Source organism: Bombina bombina, chromosome 7 (assembly GCF_027579735.1).
Source record: "Bombina bombina isolate aBomBom1 chromosome 7, aBomBom1.pri, whole genome shotgun sequence".
NCBI lineage: Eukaryota > Metazoa > Chordata > Amphibia > Anura > Bombinatoridae > Bombina > Bombina bombina.
This window is the reverse complement of record NC_069505.1, coordinates 346,992,059-347,018,440: the sequence shown is the minus strand read 5'-3', so window position 1 is coordinate 347,018,440 and position 26,382 is coordinate 346,992,059. Positions and strand designations below refer to the sequence as shown.

Genomic DNA, 26,382 nt, shown 5'->3' with positions numbered 1-26,382 from the left:
TCCCTTTAAGGTTAAAAGAAGTAAGTTGCTGTATATTGTGGTAATGTGCAATATACTGAGATATAGTGCTCGTGCAGGTAAATCTTAAAACAAAACAAAAAAACATTTTATGCTTCATACTCGTGCTACTAAGATGTTTAGAAACATATTGTTTAATAAATTGAAGTTAGTAGAAATTATATATTTTTTTAACCACTAATAATGCATCATGTCTTCTTCCTTGCTGATAAACAAGCACACACCTCCATAAACTAGAATAAGAGATGGTAAACTTGAGCTCTTTTTAAACACTAGCCTGAATCTATAGAATACATTAAATGGACCTTAATTCATGATGAGCTGTTGCTTCAGAAAGTGTGCGTATAAAAAGATTGTGTACATTTAGATAATGGAAGTGAGTTGGAAAGTTGTTTAAAATTGTGTTCTCTATCTAAATCCTTAAAGTGAATGTAAATTTTGATGATAGTGCCCGGTTTTTAAAAATTTGATTAAAAACAGGGGTACTTTTAATTCATAAAAATTTACATTTCACTCGTGTTGTGAACATACTTATCTTTTAATCTTGACAGACGCTCCAGCTTCCCCCGGTCGTCGCAGGCCTCTTCCTACGTCAGCAATTACGGATCGGTCATCCTCCAAGGAATCACGACTTCCCCCCTGGGGGAATCAGTGTCTGATTCAACACCGTGATTGGAGGAAGCCGGATTCCTCATTTTAGACCCAGGAAGAGGCTTTGTGACGGGTGGAGGAAGCGATGCAGTGGCTGTCCAGATTAAAAGGTATTTTCACAATACGAGTGAAATGTAAATTTTGATGAATTAAAGTGTCCCTGTTTTTATTCGAACTTTTAAAAACCGGGCACTTATCAAAATTTACATTCACTTTAACATTTAATTTGGACTTGCCTGTCCCTTTTTTAAATTGACCTAAATTCATGATGTTGTAGTGAATATGCACTAAATGATACTTTTATTTTGTTCATCGTTCTACTAAAATAACCCCTTCTGGCAAAATATCTTTTAGCACATACTCACTTCAACATCATACATTTTAGTCAAAAATGAACGTTCATGATTCAGATAGAACACACAATTTTAAACTACTTTCCAATTACCTTCAATTATCTAATTGTGTACAATCTTTTATACACACACTTTCTGAAGAACCAGCTCCTACTAAGCATGTGCAAGATTCACAGGATATACGTATATGGATTTTGTGATTAGCTGAGGGCTGTCACATGGTGCATTAGGAAGAAAACTTTTATTAACTTTGACATCTGTCAGAAGAAAATCTACTACTTTTGTATTGTCTTTTATTATGTGTTTACTGATTATACTATTCTACTTTTTTGTTTAGTGGTCTTTTAATTTACTCTACATATTCAGGCTACCGTTTTAAAAAGAGCTAAAATTTACCATCACATTAAGCACAGGGACAATAAAAAAAGGTATTGCCTTTTTAAATGACTCTCTTTTTGTAGTAATACAAAGTCACATTTATTGGACTGTTGGTAAAACGTGGTATTAGAATGTGTAAATATGTTAAGCATTTATTTTTTAGGAAAGGAGAATCTACAGTCTTCAAAGCCCATACAGGAACTGTACGGTGTGTTAGTTTTTCCAGTGATGGACAATCGTTGGTCACGGCTTCTGATGACAAAACTGTCAAAGTGTGGACTGTTCATAGACAGAAATTTCTGTTTTCGTTAAACCAGCATATAAACTGGGTGCGATGTGCCAAGTAAGTAAATCTGAAGTTGAATATTCTCTCCTTCTGTACTTTAAAGGGACAGTCCATATTAAAGGGACACTGAACCCAATTTTTTTTGTTTTGTGATTCAGATAGAGCATGCCATTTTAAGCAACTTTCTAATTTACTCCTATTATCAAATTTTCTTTATTCTCTTGGTATCTTTATTTGAAATGCAAGAATGTAAGTTTTTAGATGCCGGCCCATTTTTGGTGAACAACCTGGGTTGTCCTTGCTGATTGGTGGATAAATTCACCCACCAATAAAAAAAGTGCTGTCCAGAGTACTGAACTAAAAAAAAAAGCTGATGCCTTCTTTTTCAAATAAAGATAGCAAGAGAACGAAGAAAAATTCATAATAGGAGTAAATTATTAAGTTGCTTAAAATTGCATGCTCTATCTGAATCATGAAAGAAAAAATTTGGGTTCAGTGTCCCTTTAAGATAGACAACGCCTTTACTACCTATTCCCCAGCTTTGCATAACCAATCTACTTTATAACCTCTAAGTTTGCCTGTTTCTAAGCCTCTGCAGGTCGCTTTTTATCTCAGTGAGTTTTATTAGCTTTTTTAAAGAAAGACAGTGAGATGTTTATTATCTGTGGCAGCAGGGAATAATGCACACCTGAAAAACGTTCCTTCCCCAGGAAACGGCTAAAAGAGAGAAATATAAAGTTGTAGGTGGCGCAAAAAATGCTAATTCCTAATGTTTAAGAACAATTAGGGGTTAAATAAATATATATATATATATATATATATATATATATATATATATATATATATATATTTATAAAAAAGTATATTCACTTCAAGTTACAATCCGATAATGACTGATCTATAACTAATAATGTGTACAGACAATTAATAAAATAAAATACATACGTTTATTGTTGTAGTTAAATAACATAAGACACCGGTGTCCACAATTTTAAAAAAATCCTTAAAATGATCAGTAACAACAGACAGATAATCTGATATAAAGAAAAAGAATGGCAGGCACTACTCGGGGGTGAAATTCAAACAGCAGTTTATTAGTTTAAGCCACACATAAACAAAAACAGGCTTAAAATAATTCCAGCAACATACGGACAGAAGGGTAGACACAGAGGGACAGACTGCCTGACGCGTTTCGCACCCCCTAGTGGCGCTTAATCATAGGCTAAGTTAGTAACAGCAAGACACCCCTTATATACACACAAGGGAGTTAACCCTGCCCCCACCAACAATTAATTTTAAAACATACTGATGTATTCTTTAATATATTTAATGCTGAGGCGATTGAGTTATAAAAGAGAGACATGATATACCACCCCGCAATTGTTATAAATCTATTACTAGTATAAATATTAAAGAAATAGATACTCCAATTAGGCTCACAATGAGACAGAAAAGTGCAAAAAGGAATACAGAAAAGGCACAAAAAAAGAAGGGGAAAAATTAAGACTAAATAAGTTAATATCCAAAATTATTATCCAAAATTGTTTATCAGCCTAGTCAAAAAAGCCAATACTCCTATATTAAAACACATATACTGAATAGACAAAAGAGTACAAATTCAATAAATAAATTATTCAAATGGTCTTCCAATTCATAATAAAAATAATAATAATAAATGTATATTTAGTACACAAATTAAATTTGAAAGGAGTCCGCGTATCAATGTATATGTGTAAATAGAGCATATAGATAAAACCTAAGTGTCAATAAAGAAATTGATGTCACATTCCTTATTCATGCCATTAGGTATCCTAGTGTGTAATTTTAGGATCCAGTAAAGTTCTTTTCTATCTAGGATTTTATTTTTGTTACCACCCCTTGGGGGGAGGGTGACTCTATCAGTGACTTGTATTGACATGTCTGCAATATGACTAAAGTGATGATAATTGAAATGGTTAGCTACTGCAGAGTCTACAAAATAGTTTTTGACATCCCTAATATGTTCACCATGTCTTGTTCTTATCTCACGTGACGTTTTCCCTACATATTGGCTTTTACATAAATTACAGGTAAGTAGGTAGACCACGTAAAAGGTTCTACAATTAGCATAAAAATCTATTTGGTAAGTTTTATTATCATAAGAGGAACTAAAACTATTACCTACTATTATATTCATGCAAGTCGTGCATTGTCTACCACCACATTTAAAATTACCCTTCTTTGAAAGCCAGCAAGTGGGATTTCGGTGGTTTTTGGTTGTAACCATACTGGGAGATAGAAATCTAGATAGAGTTTTAGGTTTTCTTGAGACAAAGCGGCAGTTGCCAATCAGGGGTTTTAAGATTGGATCACCCATTAGTAAATGGAGATGTTTTTTAAGTATACCAACTATACTCATGTATTGTGGTGAATACTCAGTAGAGAATACCACAGAGTCCCCTGACACATGTTTTTCAGAGCCATGTCTCTTATTTAGCCTATAATTATTAGTTTTAACATGCTGTCTACATATTTCTAGGTCATTGGGGTTGTATCCTCTGTTGATGAGTCTGTTTTTTAACTCCAAAGATTGTTCATCATAAATTTTGTCAGACTTCGTATTCCTACGAAGTCTGATAAATTGACCCTTTGGAATAGCTTTAATTAGATGAGATGGATGTTGAGAAGCTGCATGCAGGATTGTATTTCCAGCAGTGCTTTTCCTATATGTTTTTGTCATGATCGTGTCCCCAGCGGTGTACAGTGTAAGATCAAGAAAATGTATCTCTTTAGTATTCATTTCGCCAGTAAATTTCAAACCCAATTCATTAGTGCTGAAATAGAGTAGCATACTATTTAAAAGATCTGGATCCCTATCACTGCGCACCACTAGGAGCAGGTCATCTATATATCTGACGAAGAGCAACATTGGACACTATCAGGTGGGAGGAGGATTTTTGTTGGATAACTGCAGACATCACGTCTCTTTATACCAGCATACCTCAGCACCTTGGAATTAAGGCAGTTGATTTTTTCTTTGGAACGACAGGGCAAGTTAGATGACACAGTAAGACTATATATAGGTGATGTTCTAAGATTTCTACTAACACACAACTTTTTTTCTTTTGACGGAGAGTTCTATCTGCAGATAAGGGGGACGGCCATGGGGGCAAAATTTGCCCCGGCCTTTGCCAATATTTTTGTTGCCTGGTGGGAGCTAATGTACGTTTACTCCCCCACCAACCCCTGGTATGGACAGATAGAGCTCTTCGTCAGATATATAGATGACCTGCTCCTAGTGGTGCACAGTGATAGGGATCCAGATCTTTTAAATAGTATGCTACTCTATTTCAGCACTAATGAATTGGGTTTGAAATTTACTGGCGAAATGAATACTAAAGAGATACATTTTCTTGATCTTACACTGTACACCGCTGGGGACACGATCATGACAAAAACATATAGGAAGAGCACTGCTGGAAATACAATCCTGCATGCCGCTTCTCAACATCCATCTCATCTAATTAAAGCTATTCCAAAGGGTCAATTTATCAGACTTCGTAGGAATAAGAAGTCTGACAAAATTTATGATGAACAATCTTTGGAGTTAAAAAACAGACTCATCAACAGAGGATACAACCCCGATGACTTAGAAATATGCAGACAGCATGTTAAAACTAATAATTATAGGCTAAATAAGAGACATGGCTCTGAAAAACGTGTCAGGGGACTCTGTTGTATTCTCTACTGAGTATTCACCACAATACATGAGTATAGTTGGTATACTTAAAAAACATCTCCATTTACTAATGGGTGATCCAATCTTAAAACCCCTGATTGGCAACTGCCGCTTTGTCTCAAGAAAACCTAAAACTCTATCTAGATTTCTATCTCCCAGTATGGTTACAACCAAAAACCACCGAAATCCCACTTGCTGGCTTTCAAAGAAGGGTAATTTTTAAATGTGGTGGTAGACAATGCACGACTTGCATGAATATAATAGTAGGTAATAGTTTTAGTTCCTCTTATGATAATAAAACTTACCAAATAGATTTTTATGCTAATTGTAGAACCTTTTACGTGGTCTACCTACTTACCTGTAATCTATTTAAAAGCCAATATGTAGGGAAAACGTCACGTGAGATAAGAACAAGACATGGTGAACATATTAGGGATGTCAAAAACTATTTTGTAGACTCTGCAGTAGCTAACCATTTCAATTATCATCACTTTAGTCATATTGCAGACATGTCAATACAAGTCATTGATAGAGTCACCCTCCCCCCAAGGGGTGGTAACAAAAATAAAATCCTAGATAGAAAAGAACTTTACTGGATCCTAAAATTACACACTAGGATACCTAATGGGATGAATAAGGAATGTGACATCAATTTCTTTATTGACACTTTAGGTTTTATCTATATGCTCTATTTACACATATACATTGATACGCGGACTCCTTTCAAATTTAATTTGTGTACTAAATATACATTTATTATTATTATTTTTATTATGAATTGGAAGACCATTTGAATAATTTATTTATTGAATTTGTACTCTTTTGTCTATTCAGTATATGTGTTTTAATATAGGAGTATTGGCTTTTTTGACTAGGCTGATAAACAATTTTGGATAATAATTTTGGATATTAACTTATTTAGTCTTAATTTTTCCCCTTCTTTTTTTGTGCCTTTTCTGTATTCCTTTTTGCACTTTTCTGTCTCATTGTGAGCCTAATTGGAGTATCTATCTATTTCTTTAATATTTATACTAGTAATAGATTTATAACAATTGCAGGGTGGTATATCATGTCTCTCTTTTATAACTCAATCGCCTCAGCATTAAATATATTAAAGAATACATCAGTATGTTTTAAAATTAATTGTTGGTGGGGGCAGGGTTAACTCCCTTGTGTGTGTGTGTGTATATAAGGGGTGTCTTGCTGTTACTAACTTAGCCTATGATTAAGCGCCACTAGGGGGCGCGAAACGCGTCAGGCATTCTGTCCCTCTGTGTCTACCCTTCTGTCCGTATGTTGCTGGAGTTATTTTAAGCCTGTTTTTGTTTATGTGTGGCTTAAACTAATAAACTGCTGTTTGAATTTCACCCCGAGTAGTGCCTGCCATTCTTTTTCTTTGGATTACATACCTTGGGCCTGATCTCCCAGGCTACGGCACTCCGGACTAACTGATTCATTATTGGAGGACCCTGTGACCCTGTGGTCTATCCGTGGTTCCGGAACTTCCCTTCTAACACTAGATAATCTGATATATAATGCTAAAAAAGCATGCCTATACATACAATGGGTGCCTACGGTAACTGATTTTAAGCTACTAGTGAATACTATGTTGCTGAAGCTCATAGAAAGTTTAGATGTGTTAGAGTTGAAGCTTAAGTCTATGAAAACAGAGCGTGCAACTTTGTTACAGATATCCGTGTACAATTGCAATGTGTGGTGCTCTTAAGCACTTTCTTCAGCAGTAATGCCCAATAGAAGTACCTGTATTTCCTGGTAATCGGTAGCTCCGTGTTTTGGAGAGTACTCACAGTGCACTGTGGTTTTCCAGGACTCCGATCCTCAAAAAGATATGTCGGTACTGACTTTAGGTACGTGGTATGTCCATCTTCTCCTGTATTTGCGGTGTGCTGAAATGGTGGTCCTTTTTGATCTCTAGATGGAGTTGTCGCTTGTCAATCTTAAATTGGTCACCGGCTAGTCTCCGATCTTTCCTTGGGTGCTCTTATGTTCAGCCCCTGTCAGTCACCTGCTAGCCTCCAATCCTCCCTTTGAGTGCTCTTAAGTTAAGCCACCTTTGTTAGGATAGAATGCTTTGCTTAGCCTCCGGTCCCGCCGAGTGAAGGTATTCTCAGCTCTCTTCGTGATCCTGTGTGTCGGGTGATCAGGTTTCTATGCGTTTCGGCTTGATCTTGAAAAAGTTTTAATCTTGCACAACAGCTAGATAGTGTTATTGCATGTGTGCCATATAGATAACATTGTGCTCACTCTCCTGGAGAATAATTGTTATACAAGATACAGCACTAAATGGCTAAAATGCAAGATTGTAAAATGCACTAAGAATGTGCAGGAGCTTAGATACAGAGGTAAAAAGTATATTAATATAACCGTGCTTGTTATGCAGAACTGGGGAATAAGTAACTAAAAATAAATGACTTTCATTCAAGAGTTTAAAAGAAAAGAAAAACAGTGTAAAATTCACCTCTATTTCACCACGGCTTCACTGATAACCTAAGAGCCTCCAGCTGCCCATGGCACAGCTCAATTTTACTTTTTTTTTTTTTTAAGTGTGGTGACGTTTCCACCTCTTAGCCAATATCCTTGCTAGGCTGCACAGTGCCATATGGCTAGCACAGCTATTGGCTAAAAGATAGAAGCATCACCTCAGTGAAAACATTGAGTTTTGCTGTAGGCGGCCAGAGGCTCCTAGGTTAGCAGTGAAGCAGCAGCAAAACGAAGGTGATTTTTTACACGTGTTTTTTTGTTTTTTTTTTAACTTGTGAATGAAAGTCACCTTTTACTTTTAGTGCTGGTAAATCCTAGTGGTTTTTGAAACGCTAGGATGTACCATCACTTTAAAGCGATATAAAGTTCTAAATTGAAATGTAGCTGCATTTAAATGTCTAAATAGAAGCATTTTTGCAAAATTATTTCTCATTTAAAGGACATAAACCCCCCAAAAAATATTTAATGATTCAGATAGAGCATACATCATTAAACACATTTCTAATTTATTTATATATTTTTTTCCAATTTTTTGCTTTATTCTTTTGGTATCCTTTTGTTGAAGCAATGCACTACTGGGAGCTAGCTGAACACATCAGTAAGCTAATGACGAGGCTTATATGTGCAGCCACCAATTAGCAGGCAGCTCCCACCTCCTGAGCCTACCTAGGTATACTTTTCAACAAATGATACCAAGATAACAAAGCAAATTAGAAAGTTGTTTAAAATTGTATGCTCTATCTGAATAATATAGAAAACCATTTTAGGTTTAATGTCCCTTTAAAATTGAAATTCATTCATTCATTCTCAGGTATTATTTTTTTTTTTTTTTTTTTTAAAGATTTTATTAGATTTTCAAATAAAATAAGCAAGTACAACAAAAGTACGACCAATGCGTACAATTTCAACAACATAACATAGACAGTGGAAACTTAAGGAAGTACAATGTGTAAGTGAAATAAACATACATACACTATCCCTGTATCCAGTATGGGGGGTTATCAAAGTTGTTCACATTAATCTGATGTGAATGGGAAGGGGGAAGAGGAGGGGGGGGGGGTCATCTGGGGAAGAGGAAGGGGGACAGGACCTAGGTCGAAGGGTAGGAACCTAGTAAGGACTCCAGGCTTAGCGGAATAGGTGTGGGACGGCGGACCAGTGACCAAGAGCAAAGGAAACAAACTTATTCAACATTTTAAAACTTAACCATTTTTTTTCTCTGCAGCTAATTTGCAATGCAATTTTCAACTGCTGCAATATATTATACAACTTTGAAAATTGCTTTATTCTCCAATAAATCAACACATTGCATTTGACCTGGTGCTTTTCGTGTTACTGCCTGAATTGATATTGAATTTCATTTCAAAATGAACTGCAGAAAAATTGTAACTTTCAAAAAATTTAAACACAGAAAGTGAAAAAAAAAGTTCTGCCTCTGTTAACAAAAGTAAATTGAAAAGTTGTTTAAAAAAATAATTCTTAATCATGCAAAAAAAAATCTGGGTTATGGTCAGGTACTTTTATACCTAATCATTTTCTGCATATATATTGCAATATGGCACTAAATGATAAATACATTATTTTTTCAATTATTTTATTGAACAGTATAGGTATAAAATCCTAAATTTTGGTGTTTTTTGGAAGGTAAACTGATTTTATGGGGCTATAAAATATGTTTTTAAATATTAGGGGAAAAGGTGCTTGGTCTGCTGTTTAAAAAAACCCAACAAGAAGATGTGATTTGTGCAGATAACGCACAGAAAAAAAATACCGAAACTGGTGTAACAATGCAATGACTGCCAAATGACTAAAAATGGCCTTAACACAGGGGTATGTTTAGCACTAACTGGGTTAAAGGGACACTGAACCCAATTTTTTTTCTTTCGTGATTCAGATAGAACATGCAACTTTCTAATTTACTCCTATTATCAAATTTTCTTCATTCTCTTGGTCTCTTTATTTGAAAAGCAAGAATTTAAGTTTAAATGCCGGCCCATTTTTGGTGAACAACCTGGGTTGTTCTTGCTGATTGGTGGATAAATTCACCCACCAATAAACAAGTGCTGTCCAGAGCTCTGAACCAAAAATGACTCGCTCCTTAGCTTAGATGCCGCCTTTTTCAAATAAATATAGCAAGAGAACAAAGAAAATTTGATAATAGGAGTAAATTAGAAAGTTGCTTAAAATTGCATGCTCTGTCTGAGTCACAAAATAATTTTGTTTTGGGTTCAGTGTCCCTTTTAAACTAAAAAAAAAAAACCCACACAAAATGCAATCTTTTATTTATTTGTATTCTTTTTCTTTTACTCTTGGTTTCAGATTTTCTCCTGATGGAAGGCTTATAGTTTCAGCAAGTGACGACAAAACTATAAAGCTCTGGGACAAAACAAGCAGAGAATGTATACATTCTTTTTGTGAGCATGGAGGGTGAGTTCAGTTTATCAATTGTAAATCTTATTTGGTACCTGATTTCTTATTTTTCTATAACTAATATGTAAGAACATATTCACATTTTTTATTCTTTTTCTTTAAAGGTTTATAAAACTTTGGCTCCGTAAATCGGTAGCTAGGTCATCTGCATATAGATTCTGTTTCTAGTGGATTATAACTGAAATAAAGCTTTCTCTTGCAAGGTCTATCCAGTCCACGGATTCATCCTTACTTGTGGGATATTCTCATTCCCTACAGGAAGTGGCAAAGAGAGCACACAGCAGAGCTGTCCATATAGCTCCCCCCCTAGCTCCACCCCCCAGTCATTCTCTTTGCCGGCTCTGGCAGCAGGGCCTCTCTACGGGAGGGTAAAGTGAATGTGGTGTTAGATTTGTAGTTTTATATCTTCAATCAAAAGTTTGTTATTTTTAAATAGTACTGGTTTGTGCTATTTACTCTCTGGCAGAAATGTGATGAAGAATTCTGCTGAGAGGAAAATGATTTTAGCATGTTGTAACTAAAATCCATTGCTGTTCCCACACAGGACTGAGGAGTACCAGAAAACTTCAGTTGGGGGGAACAGTTTGCAGGCTTAACTGCATTAAGGTATGTTTCAGTCATCCTTTTTCTAGTCAAGATAAGATAATGCTAGAAGACTGACAAGAATCCCCATGTGGGAAGGGTAAGCCATGTTCTGAGACTCAGTATAGAACTGAAGGCTTATTTAAGAGGGCTCAATAGACTGGTTGGCACTTTTGCAGGGCAATCGATTATTTTATTTAACAAAATACTCATTATAGACACTTTTTAAACACTTTTGGTGTGTTTATTACGGGGTTTTTATTCCACATGGCATTATTTTAGTCACCTAAAATGGGGTTTCTGAAGGCCTCACAACTCTGGAGTGGGAGGGGCCTAATTTTGCGCCTCAGTTGCGCAGTTAATCCTGACAGATTGCTCATGCTGCTTCACATGGAGGGTTCAGAGACTGTTTGAGGACTTCCAGAGGCTTGACTTTCACAAAACTAATCCCTAAGGGCAGGTAGGGACACAGCAGGCTGCTGTGGCAAGGTGCTGTAGTTTATTATCCGGTTGCAGACTTTAGACTGCTCCGGTTTGGGCATTAAAGGGAAACTTGTTGTGCAATCATATCGAAACATTAGGCACATACTGTGAAAATTTCAAGTGATTTGGTTCATTTTTCACCGTTTTGTAAAATTGTGTGCGCTTTTTATTTCTTAATGGCACAGTACCGTTTATTTCAAATTGTATTTTGTATTGATTAAAGTGTTTTCCAAGCCTGCTTGTGTATATTACTAATCTGTTAAACATGTCTGACACTAAGGAAAAGCCTTGCTCTATGTGTTCAGAAGCCATGTTGAAACCCCACTCAAAATGTGTCCCAAGTGCACTAATGTGTCTATACACTTTAAGGATCATATTGTGTCACTTAAAATTATAGCCCTAGATGATTCTTTGACTGAAGGTAATGAGGATAGTCCGCCTTCCTCTCCCCATGTGTTATCACCAGTTACGCCCGCTCAAGCGATACCTAGTACCTCTAGTGCATTGGCACCTATTACATTGCAACAACTAGCGACAGTGATGGATAATTCCCTTGCTGCCTTTCTATCCAAACTGCCATTTTTCCCTAAAAAGCGAGATAGCTCTGTTTTTAAGAACAGATAAGGAGCAGTCGGAAGCTTTGGGAGGTTTATCTGATGTACCCTCACAACACTCTGAAGTAGGGGCGAGGGATGTGATGTCTGAAGGAGAAATTTCTGACTCAGGAAAGGTTTCTCAGCGGGCAGAATCAGATTCACTAGCGTTTGAATTTAAATTGAAACACCTCCGCGTATTGCTTAGGGAGTTTTTATCAACTCTGGATGATTGTGACCCTATGGTGGTCCCAGAGAAATTGTGTAAAATGGACAAATATCTAGAAGTCCCTGTATACACTGATGCGTTTCCGATCCCTAAGAGGGTGGCGAATATTGTTGCTAGGGAGTGGGAGAGACCAGGTGTACCTTTTTGTCCCCCCCCCCTATCTTTAAGAAAATGTTCCCAATAACTGATCCCAGGCGGGACGCGTGGCAGACAGTCCCTAAGGTAGAGGGGGCAGTTTCGACACTAGCTAAGCGCACAACCATCCCAATTGAAGACAGTTGTGCTTTTAAAGATTCTATGGATAAAAAGTTAGGTTTACTAAAGAAAATATTTGTTCAACAAGGTTTCCTTCTCCAACCTATTGCCTGCATTATTCCTGTAACTACTGCAGCGGCGTTTTGGTTTGAGGCACTGGAGGAGTCGCTCCAGAGGGAGACTTCATATGACAAAGTCATGGATAGAATTAATGCTTTAAAGCTGGTTTCGCCATTATGGCGCGCAGAGCACTTTGGCTCAAGTCATGGTCGGCTGACGTATTGTCCAAAACAAAATTACTGAATATCCCTTTCAAAGGAAAGACCCTTTTCGGGCCCGAGTTGAAAGAGATTATTTCGGATATCACCGGGGGAAAGGGCCATGCTCTCCCGCAAGATAGGCCTTTTAAGGCTAAAAACAAGGCTAATTTTCGTTCCTTTCGCAAATTCAGGAGCGGTCCTGCTTCTACCTCTGCAACCGCAAAGCAAGAGGGTAACGCTTCACAGCCCAAGGCAACTGGGTTATTACTCAAACCTGTTTGTGGTTCCCAAAAAGGAAGGAACGTTCAGGCCAATCCTGGATCTAAAAATTCTAAACAAATTCCTCAGAGTTCCATCATTCAAGATGGAGACCATCCGGACAATCTTACCTATGATCCAGGAAGGTCAATATATGACTACCGTGGATCTAAAGGATGCATACCTACATATTCCTATCCACAAAGATCATCATCAGTTCCTAAGGTTTGCCTTTCTGGACAAGCATTACCAGTTCGTGGCCCTTCCCTTCGGGTTGGCCACCGCTCCCAGAATTTTCACAAAAGTGCTAGGGTCCCTTCTGGCGGTATTAAGACCGCGGGGCATTGCAGTAGCACCTTATTTGGACGACATCTTAATACAGGCGTCGTCTTTTCCCAGAGCCAAGGCTCATATGGAGATTGTTCTGGCCTTTCTAAGGTCTCACGGGTGGAAGGTGAACATCGAAAAAAGTTCTCTGTCCCCGCTCACAAGGGTTCCTTTCCTGGGAACATTAATAGACTCGGTAGAAATGAAAATATTTCTGACGGAGGTCAGAAAGTTAAAGCTTTTAACTACTTGCCGAGTTATTCATTCCATTCCTCGGCCGTCTGTAGCTCAGTGCATGGAGGTAATCGGATTAATGGTAGCGGCAATGGACTTAGTCCCCTTTGCTCGAATACATCTCAGACCACTGCAACTGTGCATGCTAAAACAGTGGAATGGAGATTATGCAGATTTGTCTCCTCAGATACAACTGGACCAGAAAACCAGAGATTCTCTTCTCTGGTGGTTGTCTCAGGATCACCTTTCTCAGGGAATGTGCTTCCGCAGACCGGAGTGGATCATTGTCACGACCGACGCCAGTCTGTTAGGCTGGGGAGCGTCTGGGACTCCCTGAAAGCTCAGGGCCTATGGTCTCGGGAAGAGTCTCTTCTCCCGATAAACATTTTGGAACTGAGAGTGATATTCAACATGCTTCAGGCATCACCTCAACTAGCGGCGGCCAAATTCATCAGATTTCAGTCGGACAACATCACGACTGTGGCGTACATCAATCATCAGGGGGGAACAAAGAGTTCCCTAGTGATGAAGGAAGTAACCAAAATAATCAGGTGGGCGGAGGATCACTCCTGCCATCTATCTGCAATTCACATCCCAGGTGTAGACAACTGGGAGGCGGATTTTTCACCCGGGGGAGTGGGAACTCCACCCGGAGGTTTTTGCTCAGCTGACCCAGCTATGGGGCATTCCAGAATTGGATCTGATGGCGTCCCGTCAGAACTCCAAACTTCCTCTCTACGGATCCAGGTCCAGGGACCCCAAGGCGGCATTGATAGATGCTCTAGTAGCGCCTTGGTCCTTCAATCTGGCTTATGTCTTTCCACCGTTTCCCCTTCTCCCTCGTTTGGTAGCCAGAATCAAACAGGAGAAGGCTTCGGTAATTCTGATAGCGCCTGCATGGCCACGCAGGACTTGGTATGCAGACCTAGTGGACATGTCATCTGTCCCACCTTGGACACTGCCAACGAGGCAGGATCTTCTAATTCAGGGTCCATTCAAGCATCCAAATCTAGTTTCTCTGCAGCTGACTGCTTGGAGATTGAACGCTTAATCCTATCTAAGCGTGGTTTCTCTGAATCAGTTATAGATACTTTGATCCAGGCTAGAAAGCCTGTCACCAGGAAAATTTACCATAAGATATGGCGGAAATATCTGTTGGTGTGAATCCAAGGGTTACTCGTGGAGTAAGATTAGGATTCCAAGGATATTGTCTTTTCTCCAAGAAGGATTGGAGAAAGGCTTGTCAGCTAGTTCTTTAAAGGGACAGATATCCGCTCTGTCTATCCTTTTACACAAGCGTCTGGCAGAGGTACCAGACGTTCAAGCGTTTGCTCAGGCTTTAGTCAGAATCAAGCCTGTCTATAAACCTGTGACTCCGCCATGGAGTCTAAATTTAGTTCTTTCAGTTCTTCAAGGGGTTCCGTTTGAACCTTTACATTCCATAGATATTAAGTTATTATCTTTGAAAGTTTTGTTTTTGGTAGCTATATCTTCTGCTCGAAGAGTTTCAGAATTGTCTGCTTTGCAGTGTAATTCACCCTATCTGGTGTTCCATGCAGATAAGGTAGTTTTGCGTACCAAACCTGGTTTTCTTCCTAAAGTTGTTTCTAATAAGAATATTAACCAGGAAATCATTGTTCCTTCCCTGTGTCCTAATCCAGCTTCAAAGACGGAATGGCTATTACACAATCTTGATGTGGTTCGTGCTTTGAAATTCTATTTGCAAGCAACCAAGGATTTCAGACAAACATCATCCTTGTTTGTTGTCTATTCTGGTAAGAGGAGAGGTCAGGAAGCGACTGCTACCTCTCTTTCCTTCTGGCTGAAAAGCATCATCCGATTGGCTTATGAGACTGCTGGACAGCAGCCTCCTGAACGAATTACAGCTCATTCCACCAGAGCTGTGGCTTCTACATGGGCTTTCAAGAATGAGGCTTCTGTTGAACAGATTTGTAAGGCAGCGACTTGGTCTTCACTGCATACTTTTGCCAAATTTTACAAATTCGATACTTTTGCTTCTTCGGGGGCTATTTTTGGGAGACAGATTTTGCAAGCAGTGGTGCCTTCTGTTTAGGTTACCTGTCTTGTTCCCTCCCTTCATCCGTGTCCTAAAGCTTTGGTATTGATATCCCACAAGTAAGGATGAATCCGTGGACTGGATACACCTTGCAAGAGAAAACAGAATTTATGCTTACCTGATAAATTACTTTCTCTTGTGGTGTATCCAGTCCACGGCCCGCCCTGGCAATTAAGTCAGGTTAATAAAAAAAAATTTGTTTAAACTACAGTCATCACTGCACCTTATGGTTTCTCCTAACCTTCGGTCGAATGACTGGGGGGTGGAGCTAGGGGGGGAGCTATATGGACAGCTCTGCTGTGTGCTCTCTTTGCCACTTCCTGTAGGGAATGAGAATATCCCACAAGTAAGGATGAATCCGTGGACTGGATACACCGCAAGAGAAAGTAATTTATCAGGTAAGCATAAATTCCGTTTTTAGAACAAATACTTCTTTTTTTCTTTAACCCCTTAAGCCTAAAGGAGGTGGGTACTTTGCCTAGGATACCCTGTTGACATCGACCCTGTGTCCAACCTTCCGCCTCATGCTGTGGTCCCCGCTGTCAGCTTTGACAGCTAAGACTGCAGCCAGCAGCAAGAGGCATCTGCCTTCATATGGTAAGGTAACTGATTGTTGTGATATGAAGGCAGATTGCTAATGCAGACAGTGTCTGCATTGGCTTGCGATGATGCCGTGGGTGGTGTGGGAAGAAGGATGAAGGTGGGCAGTGCAACGCAGGGGAAGGGGGACCACTGCACTACAGGCAAAAAAAATAAAACTTAACCTCTTCATTTCTGCCTATCTCTAAGTCCCTGCTAACCGCCTTTATCTCAGTGCATTTTTATAGCTTTTAACAGCAAGACACGTCTATGTGGCACACATGAACTAGGAAACATTGTGCTCACTCCCATGGATTTATTCATAAGTCCACATTGATTAGCTAAAATGCAAGTCTGTAAATAGCACTGAAATAAGGAGGCAGTCTGCAAAGCCTTAGATACAAGGTAATCACAGAGGTATAACTGTGTAGGTTGTTTAAAACTTGGAATGGATAATAAATGGATTATCTATCTTTTTTTTAAACAATCTACATTTTGGAGTAGACTGTCCTTTTTAAGACAGGGCTCGACAAATACAGGAGCCAGGCAGCCAGAGGCTCCTAAAATTTTACCCCTGACTTCTAACTTTTTGGGTTATTCTGCATATATCTATTACATGTTATAGATCTGAGCTGTACTTTAACTATGTATTTAACCCATTTGCAGGTGTTTCACATAATCACTATTGGTAAACCTATATGCGCTAACGAATTAGAGCTTGTCATTATAGTACATTAATGGCCTTTTAGTTGTCATGTCCTGGTACTGAGTTTCTGTTTTGCAGGTTTGTTAACTTTGTGGATTTTCACCCGAGTGGCACTAGCATTGCTGCTGCTGCAACGGACAACACAGTGAAGGTCTGGGATATTCGCATGAACAAGCTGATTCAGCATTACCAGGGTTAGAATTAAATTGTTTCTACTCGCTTTTACATAGGAAAACAAAATGTATATTATAAACTACTTATTTATAGACAAATAGTGATGTTCTGAGCTACTTTATTAGGGCACTGTAGCCTATTCGTTGCTATTAAACTGCTGAGTACAGCTACAGTATCAGGTTATTACCACAGCTACAGTATCGGGTTATTACTACAGCTACAGTATCGGGTTATTACTACGGCTACAGTGTCGGGTTATTACTACGGCTACAGTGTCGGGTTATTACTACGGCTACAGTGTCGGGTTATTACTACGGCTACAGTATCGGGTTATTACTACAGCTACAGTATCGAGTTATTACTACAGCTACAGTATCGGGTTATTGCTACAGTATCAGGTTATTACTACAGCTACAGTATCGGGTTATTACTACAGCTACAGTATCAGATTATTACTACAGCTACAGTGTTGGGTTATTACTACAGCTACAGTATCGGGTTATTACTATGGCTACAGTATCGGGTTATTACTACAGCTACAGTTTCGGGTTATTACTACAGCTACAGTATCGGGTTATTACTACAGCTACAGTATCGGGTTAATGCTACAGTAACAGGTTATTACTACGGCTACAGTATCGGGTTATTACTACAGCTACAGTATCGGGTTATTACTACAGCTACAGTATCGGGTTATTGCTACAGTATCAGGTTATTACTACAGCTACAGTATCGGGTTATTACTACAGCTACAGTTTTGGGTTATTACTACAGCTACAGTATCGGGTTATTACTACAGCTACAGTATCGGGTTATTGCTACAGTATCAGGTTATTACTACAGCTACAGTATCGGGTTATTACTACAGCTAAAGTGTCGGGTTATTACTACAGCTACAGTGTCGGGTTATTACTACAGCTACAGTGTCGGGTTATTACTACAGCTACAGTGTCGGTTTATTACTACAGCTACAGTATCAGGTTATTACTCACTTGCTAGTGTGTTTTACCTCCTGTGTCTGCAGCTGTCTTCAAAGCTGGTCTCTTATTTTAACCCTTCAAAAGTGCAGGTTAGTGAAGCTCTGCATCTCCATACTGGACGTCACCATCTTGCAGTTTAAAGGGGTACGATACCCAAAAATGTTTTCATGATTCTGACAGATTGTGATTTTTCAATTTACTTCTATTATCTAATTTGCTTTGTTCTCTTGGTAACCTTAGGCCCAGGAGCATCTGTTGATTGGCGCCTGCACATTAATGCTGACTCCTTTTTGTTTGTTTTTCCATCGGTTTACCAGATGTGTTCAGCTAGCTCCCAGTAGTGCATAGCTGCTCCTTCAACAAAGGATACCAAGATAATGAAGCAAATTTCATAATAAAAGTAAATTGGAAAGTTGTTTAAAATCACATTCTCTGAATGATGAGAAATGTTTGGTTTTATGTCCCATTAAGCATTTTCACACCCTGTATAGTACAGAGCAGGAGCTCTATGTGTTTACAGTGGCTGCATTGCCCTATAGTATTCCCAAGGTTTTTTTTATATATTTGTTATGTGACTTTTAACCTGTCTAAGAAAAAATGTTTGTTATATGTGAGCTAATCCCAAGTGCAAGGTACATCTGTCAAAAAGCCAGGGCAGTTCTCTGGGCTGAAGAGGGGAGTATCCCGGGTTTGTCTGAAGCTCTCTCACAAGTCTTGTGAAATTTTCTAAGCATTTTAAACAAGCTGGTCTCACTGATTTATCTTGCAGAGTAGCCAGCTGTATGTAGCTCAAAATTCACAATACACTTATTTTAACTAACATAAAAGTAATATATACTAAAATATAGACAAAAGCAAGTTAAACTCTAGTGAAAGCATTTCAGTTTAATTTGGAATTGATAAAAACAAAGCCTTTATATTAGCCCCAGGGGTTCTCCAGTTACCTTCTCACGCCAATGTGAAATTTTGTATTCCAGAGAGCTTAATTACTTTCTATGGAAGGCATCTCTCTCTCTTTCTCTTTCTCTTTCTTTCTCTCTCTCTCTCTTTTCCAGGTTCCTCCCCTTTTATTAGAAAAGAATTAGAATTCAGTGTGTTCTGCCTCTGTGAAGTCAGCACTGTAATCAGAATTTGTAAAATCACTAAATAAAATACAAAATAGAAAGTACAAAGTTTAAATGTAATACAATTTAATGTGAAGTGTAAAGTTTTATATACAGCACAAAGTGTAAATGCAGCAGAACTGTCATGTCATGTCATGCAATGCTGTATAGCACTGGGCTGTCTCTCCTTCACATACAGAAAGGCAGAGAATGCCCCTTGGAGAAGTAAAGCAAAATCTGCCTTTTGAAAAGTTCACTAGGGATCTTGCAGTGATGGAGGATCATTTTAGAATATCTCGCCTGAGCAGAGAGGCTTTGAATATCGGGGCCTCAACTTGTTTCTCTTTACACAGTGAGACCAATATTAAGGAATATTTTTGGTCAATTATAGATCGATAAGCTAATAAGGGCTACTCTCCCTGTAAGCTCATCTTATTTCATTGGGTTATGGTTTCGATTAACAGAAACGTACAGAATCTACAAAAAGAAACCTAAAGGAGCAATTTCACATGCATTTTATGCGGCTAGTATAACAATTCATTAGAAGCACATTAAAAGAAAATCCATTTTACAGTATACTGTCCTTTTTTTAAACAGCAATTATAACTTGGCCACATTTTTTTTTATTTTTTTGACTACTCTTGGCATTCATATATTTTAGATATTCTTTGTTTTTAGACCTATTTAATAGTTTGTTGTGTTTCATTGTAGTACACAGCGGTGTTGTGAATTGCCTGTCTTTTCACCCATCTGGAAATTATCTTATCACGTCTTCAAATGACTCAACACTCAAAATCCTTGATTTGCTGGAAGGACGCTTACTGTACACGCTTCATGGTCACCAGGTGGGCTAAATATAACCTAGTGCACTTTTATATATAACGTAGCAAGAAAATAATTTCATAAACAATTATTTCTTTTGCAAGATGTACCGAGTCCACGGATTCATCCTAACTTGTGGGATATTGTCCTTTCTGACAGGAAGTAGCAAAGAGAGCACCATAGCAGAGCTGTCTATATAGCTCCCCCCTTAACTCCACCCCCCAGTCATTCTCTTTGCTGGCTCTAAGCAGGAAGGGTAAAGAGAAGAGGTGTTAGAATTAAGCCTGTGTTTAAACCTGTTGCTCCGCCATGGAGTCTCAATTTACTTCTTAAAGTTCTTCAGGGGGTTCCGTTTGAACCCATGCATTCCATAGATATTAAGCTTCTATCTTGGAAAGTTCTGTTTCTAGTTGCTATCTCTTCAGCTCGAAGAGTTTCTGAACTATCTGCATTACAATGTGACTCACCTTATCTTGTTTTCCATGCTGATAAGGTGGTTTTGCGTACCAAACCTGGGTTCCTCCCTAAGGTTGTTTCTAACAGGAATATCAATCAGGAAATTGTTGTTCCTTCTCTGTGTCCTAATCCTTCTTCTAAGAAGGACCGTCTGTTGCACAACTTGGACGTGATTCGTACCTTGAAGTTTTATTTGCAGGCAACCAAAGATTTTCGCCAATCATCTTCTTTGTTTGTTGTCTATGCTGGAAAGCGTAGTGGTCAAAAGGCTACGGCTACCTCTCTTTCCTTTTGGCTGAAAAGCATCATCCGTTTGGCTTATGAGACTTCTGGACAGCAGCCTCCTTAAAGAATTACAGCTCACTCCACTAGAGCGGTGGCTTCCAAATGGGCTTTTAAAAATTATGCTTCTGTTGAACAGATTTGTAAGGCTGCGACTTGGTCTTCGCTTCATACCTTTTCCAAATTTTACAAATTTGATACTTTTGCTTCTTCGGAGGCTATTTTTGGGAGAAAGATTTTTGCAAGCAGTGGTGCCTTCCGTTTAGGTTCCTGTCTTGTCCCTCCCTTCATCAGTGTCCTAAAGCTTTGGTATTGGTATCCCACAAGTTAGGATGAATCCGTGGACTCGGTACATCTTGCAAAAGAAAACAGAATTTATGCTTACCTGATAAATTTCTTTCTTTTGCGATGTACCGAGTCCACGGCCCGCCCTGTCTATTCAAGACAGATAGTATTTTTTTTTTTTTAATGTAAACTTCAGTCACCTCTGCACCTTATAGTTTCTCCTTTTCTTCCTTGGCCTTCGGTCGAATGACTGGGGGGTGGAGTTAAGGGGGGAGCTATATAGACAGCTCTGCTGTGGTGCGCTCTTTGCTACTTCCTGTCAGGAAGGACAATATCCCACAAGTTTGGATGAATCCGTGGACTCGGTACATCGCAAAAGAAAGACATTTATCAGGTAAGCATTAATTCTGTTTTCCACTTTTTGGGGGTAGAAAACAAGACAGCTTTGACAAGGCTACATTATACTATGTTTTATTTATGTATCTTTATTTTTCTTTTTTTTCTTTCGACCTTTATTCGTTTTTGCGATGTTATCTTGTTTTTTTGTTTTTTTAATAAATCTGTTGCTTAGTTAGTGGAGAATAATCCAGATATCCTTGCTGTAAATATCCTAGGCAGACCTGACCTGTGCACTGCTTAGTATAACATCATAAGCTGGTAATGATTATGGTAGAAGCATTGGAGATAGATCTGTGCAGGAGAGCTAACATTTAGAGAATCAGTGGTTAAGAGCATGTAAAAAAAAACAAATATGCTTTTCTTTCATGTAATTAGCAAGAGTCCATGAGCTAGTGACGTATGGGATTATACATTCCTACCAGGAGGGGCAAAGTTTCCCAAACCTCAAAATGCCTATAAATACACCCCTCACCACACCCACAAATCAGTTTTACAAACTTTGCCTCCTATGGAGGTGGTGAAGTAAGTTTGTGCTAGATTCTACGTTGATATGCGCTCCGCAACAGGTTGGAGTCCGGTTTTCCTCTCAGCGTGCAGTGAATGTCAGAGGGATGTGAGGAGAGTATTGCCTATTTGAATGCAATGATCTCCTTCTACGGGGTCTATTTCATAGGTTCTCTGTTATCGGTCGTAGAGATTCATCTCTTACCTCCCTTTTCAGATCGACGATATACTCTTATATATATATATATATATATATATATATATATATATATATATATATATATATATATATATATATATATATATATATATATATATATATATATATATATATATATATATATATATATATATACCATTACCTCTGCTGATTTTCGTTTCAGTACTGGTTTGGCTTTCTACTACATGTAGACGAGTGTCCTGGGGTAAGTAAGTCTTATTTTCTGTGACACTAAGCTATGGTTGGGCGCTTTTTTTATAAAGTTCTAAATATATGTATTCAAACATTTATTTGCCTTGACTCAGGATGTTCAACATTCCTTATTTTCAGACAGTCAGTTTCATATTCGGGATAATGCATTTGAATCAATCATTTTCTCCAACATAGGTGTGTCCGGTCCACGGCGTCATCCTTACTTGTGGGATATTCTCTTCCCCAACAGGAAATGTCAAAGAGCCCAGCAAAGCTGGTCACATGATCCCTCCTAGGCTCCGCCTACCCCAGTCATTCTCTTTGCCGTTGTACAGGCAACATCTCCACGGAGATGGCTTAGAGTTTTTTAGTGTTTAACTGTAGTTTTTATTATTCAATCAAGAGTTTGTTATTTTAAAATAGTGCTGGTATGTACTATTTACTCAGAAACAGAAAAGAGATGAAGATTTCTGTTTGTATGAGGAAAATGATTTTAGCAACCGTTACTAAAATCCATGGCTGTTCCACACAGGACTGTTGAGAGGAATTAACTTCAGTTGGGGGAACAGTGAGCAGTCTCTTGCTGCTTGAGGTATGACACATTCTAACAAGACGATGTAATGCTGGAAGCTGTCATTTTCCCTATGGGATCCGGTAAGCCATGTTTATTAAGATAGTAAATAAGGGCTTCACAAGGGCTTATTAAGACTGTAGACTTTTTCTGGGCTAAATCGATTCATTATTAACACATATTTAGCCTTGAGGAATCGTTTAATCTGGGTATTTTGATAAGATTATATCGGCAGGCACTGTTTTAGACACCTTATTCTTAGGGGCTTTCCCAAATCATAGGCAGAGCCTCATTTTCACGCCGGTGTTGCGCACTTGTTTTTGAGAGGCATGACATGCAGTCGCATGTGTGAGGAGCTCTGATACATAGAAAAGACTTTCTGAAGGCATCATTTGGTATCGTATTCCCCTTTGGGCTTGGTTGGGTCTCAGCAAAGCAGATACCAGGGACTGTAAAGGGGTTAAAGTTAAAAACGGCTCCGGTTCCGTTATTTTAAGGGTTAAAGCTTCCAAATTTGGTGTGCAATACTTTTAAGGCTTTAAGACACTGTGGTGAAATTTTGGTGAATTTTGAACAATTCCTTTATATTTTTTCGCAATTGCAGTAATAAAGTGTGTTCAGTTTAAAATTTAAAGTGACAGTAACGGTTTTATTTTAAAACGTTTTTTGTACTTTGTTATCAAGTTTATGCCTGTTTAACATGTCTGAACTACCAGATAGACTGTGTTCTGAATGTGGGGAAGCCAGAGTTCCTTCTCATTTAAATAAATGTGATTTATGTGACAATGACAATGATGCCCAAGATGATTCCTCAAGTGAGGGGAGTAAGCATGGTACTGCATCATTCCCTCCTTCGTCTACACGAGTCTTGCCCACTCAGGAGGCCCCTAGTACATCTAGCGCGCCAATACTCCTTACTATGCAACAATTAACGGCTGTAATGGATAATTCTGTCAAAAACATTTTAGCCAAAATGCACACTTATCAGCGTAAGCGCGACTGCTCTGTTTTAGATACTGAAGAGCATGACGACGCTGATAATAATGGTTCTGAAGGGCCCCTAAACCAGTCTGATGGGGCCAGGGAGGTTTTGTCTGAGGGAGAAATTACTGATTCAGGGAACATTTCTCAACAAGCTGAACCTGATGTGATTACGTTTAAATTTAAGTTGGAACATCTCCGCATTCTGCTTAAGGAGGTATTATCCACTCTGGATGATTGTGACAAGTTGGTCATCCCAGAGAAACTATGTAAAATGGACAAGTTCCTAGAGGTTCCGGGGCTCCCAGAAGCTTTTCCTATACCCAAGCGGGTGGCGGACATTGTAAATAAAGAATGGGAAAGGCCCGGTATTCCTTTCGTCCCTCCCCCCATATTTAAAAAATTGTTTCCTATGGTCGACCCCAGAAAGGACTTATGGCAGACAGTCCCCAAGGTCGAGGGAGCGGTTTCCACTTTAAACAAACGCACCACTATACCCATAGAAGATAGTTGTGCTTTCAAAGATCCTATGGATAAAAAATTAGAAGGTTTACTTAAAAAGATGTTTGTTCAGCAGGGTTTCCTTCTACAACCAATTTCATGCATTGTCCCTGTCGCTACAGCCGCGTGTTTCTGGTTCGATGAGCTGGTAAAGGCGGTCGATAGTGATTCTCCTCCTTATGAGGAGATTATGGACAGAATCAATGCTCTCAAATTGGCTAATTCTTTCACCCTAGACGCCACTTTGCAATTGGCTAGGTTAGCGGCTAAGAATTCTGGGTTTGCTATTGTGGCGCGCAGAGCGCTTTGGTTGAAATCTTGGTCAGCTGATGCGTCTTCCAAGAACAAGCTACTTAACATTCCTTTCAAGGGGAAAACGCTGTTTGGCCCTGACTTGAAAGAGATTATCTCTGATATCACTGGGGGTAAGGGCCACGCCCTTCCTCAGGATCGGCCTTTCAAGGCCAAAAATAAACCTAATTTTCGTCCCTTTCGTAGAAACGGACCAGCCCAAAGTGCTACGTCCTCTAAGCAAGAGGGTAATACTTCTCAAGCCAAGCCAGCTTGGAGACCAATGCAAGGCTGGAACAAGGGAAAGCAGGCCAAGAAACCTGCCACTGCTACCAAGACAGCATGAAATGTTGGCCCCCGATCCGGGACCGGATCTGGTGGGGGGCAGACTCTCTCTCTTCGCTCAGGCTTGGGCAAGAGATGTTCTGGATCCTTGGGCGCTAGAAATAGTCTCCCAAGGTTATCTTCTGGAATTCAAGGGGCTTCCCCCAAGGGGGAGGTTCCACAGGTCTCAGTTGTCTTCAGACCACATAAAAAGACAGGCATTCTTACGTTGTGTAGAAGACCTGTTAAAAATGGGAGTGATTCATCCTGTTCCTTTAGGAGAACAAGGGATGGGGTTCTACTCCAATCTGTTCATAGTTCCCAAAAAAGAGGGAACGTTCAGACCAATCTTAGATCTCAAGATCTTAAACAAGTTTCTCAAGGTTCCATCGTTCAAAATGGAAACCATTCGAACAATTCTTCCTTCCATCCAGGAAGGTCAATTCATGACCACGGTGGATTTAAAGGATGCGTATCTACATATTCCTATCCACAAGGAACATCATCGGTTCCTAAGGTTCGCATTCCTGGACAAGCATTACCAGTTCGTGGCGCTTCCTTTCGGATTAGCCACTGCTCCAAGGATTTTCACAAAGGTACTAGGGTCCCTTCTAGCTGTGCTAAGACCAAGGGGCATTGCTGTAGTACCTTACTTGGACGACATTCTGATTCAAGCGTCGTCCCTTCCTCAAGCAAAGGCTCACACGGACATCGTCCTGGCCTTTCTCAGATCTCACGGATGGAAAGTGAACGTGGAAAAGAGTTCTCTATCTCCGTCAACAAGGGTTTCTTTCTTGGGAACAATAATAGACTCCTTAGAAATGAGGATTTTTCTGACAGAGGCCAGAAAAACAAAACTTCTAGACTCTTGTCGGATACTTCATTCCGTTCCTCTTCCTTCCATAGCGCAGTGCATGGAAGTGATAGGTTTGATGGTAGCGTCAATGGACATAGTTCCTTTTGCGCGCATTCATCTAAGACCATTACAACTGTGCATGCTCAGTCAGTGGAATGGGGACTATACAAACTTGTCTCCGAGGATACAAGTAAATCAGAGGACCAGAGACTCACTCCGTTGGTGGCTGTCCCTGGACAACCTGTCACAAGGGATGACCTTCCGCAGACCAGAGTGGGTCATTGTCACGACCGACGCCAGTCTGATGGGCTGGGGCGCGGTCTGGGGATCCCTGAAAGCTCAGGGTCTTTGGTCTCAGGAAGAATCTCTTCTACCGATAAATATTCTGGAACTGAGAGCGATATTCAATGCTCTCAAGGCTTGGCCTCAGCTAGCGAGGGCCAAGTTCATACGGTTTCAATCAGACAACATGACAACTGTTGCGTACATCAACCATCAGGGGGGAACAAGGAGTTCCCTGGC

General features: G+C 39.3%; 1 protein-coding gene across 1 annotated transcript in view; it reads left to right on the top strand.

Annotated features, from left to right (window-relative positions):
* The window catches only part of POC1A (POC1 centriolar protein A), a 122,649-nt gene that overhangs the window by 25,957 nt on the left and 70,310 nt on the right, over positions 1–26,382 (top strand). The window contains exons 4-7 of the mRNA XM_053721018.1: positions 1,564–1,743; positions 10,226–10,333; positions 16,998–17,113; positions 19,888–20,021. Coding sequence (XP_053576993.1) covers positions 1,564–1,743; positions 10,226–10,333; positions 16,998–17,113; positions 19,888–20,021 — 538 coding nt within the window. The remainder of the gene's footprint in view (positions 1–1,563; positions 1,744–10,225; positions 10,334–16,997; positions 17,114–19,887; positions 20,022–26,382) is intronic.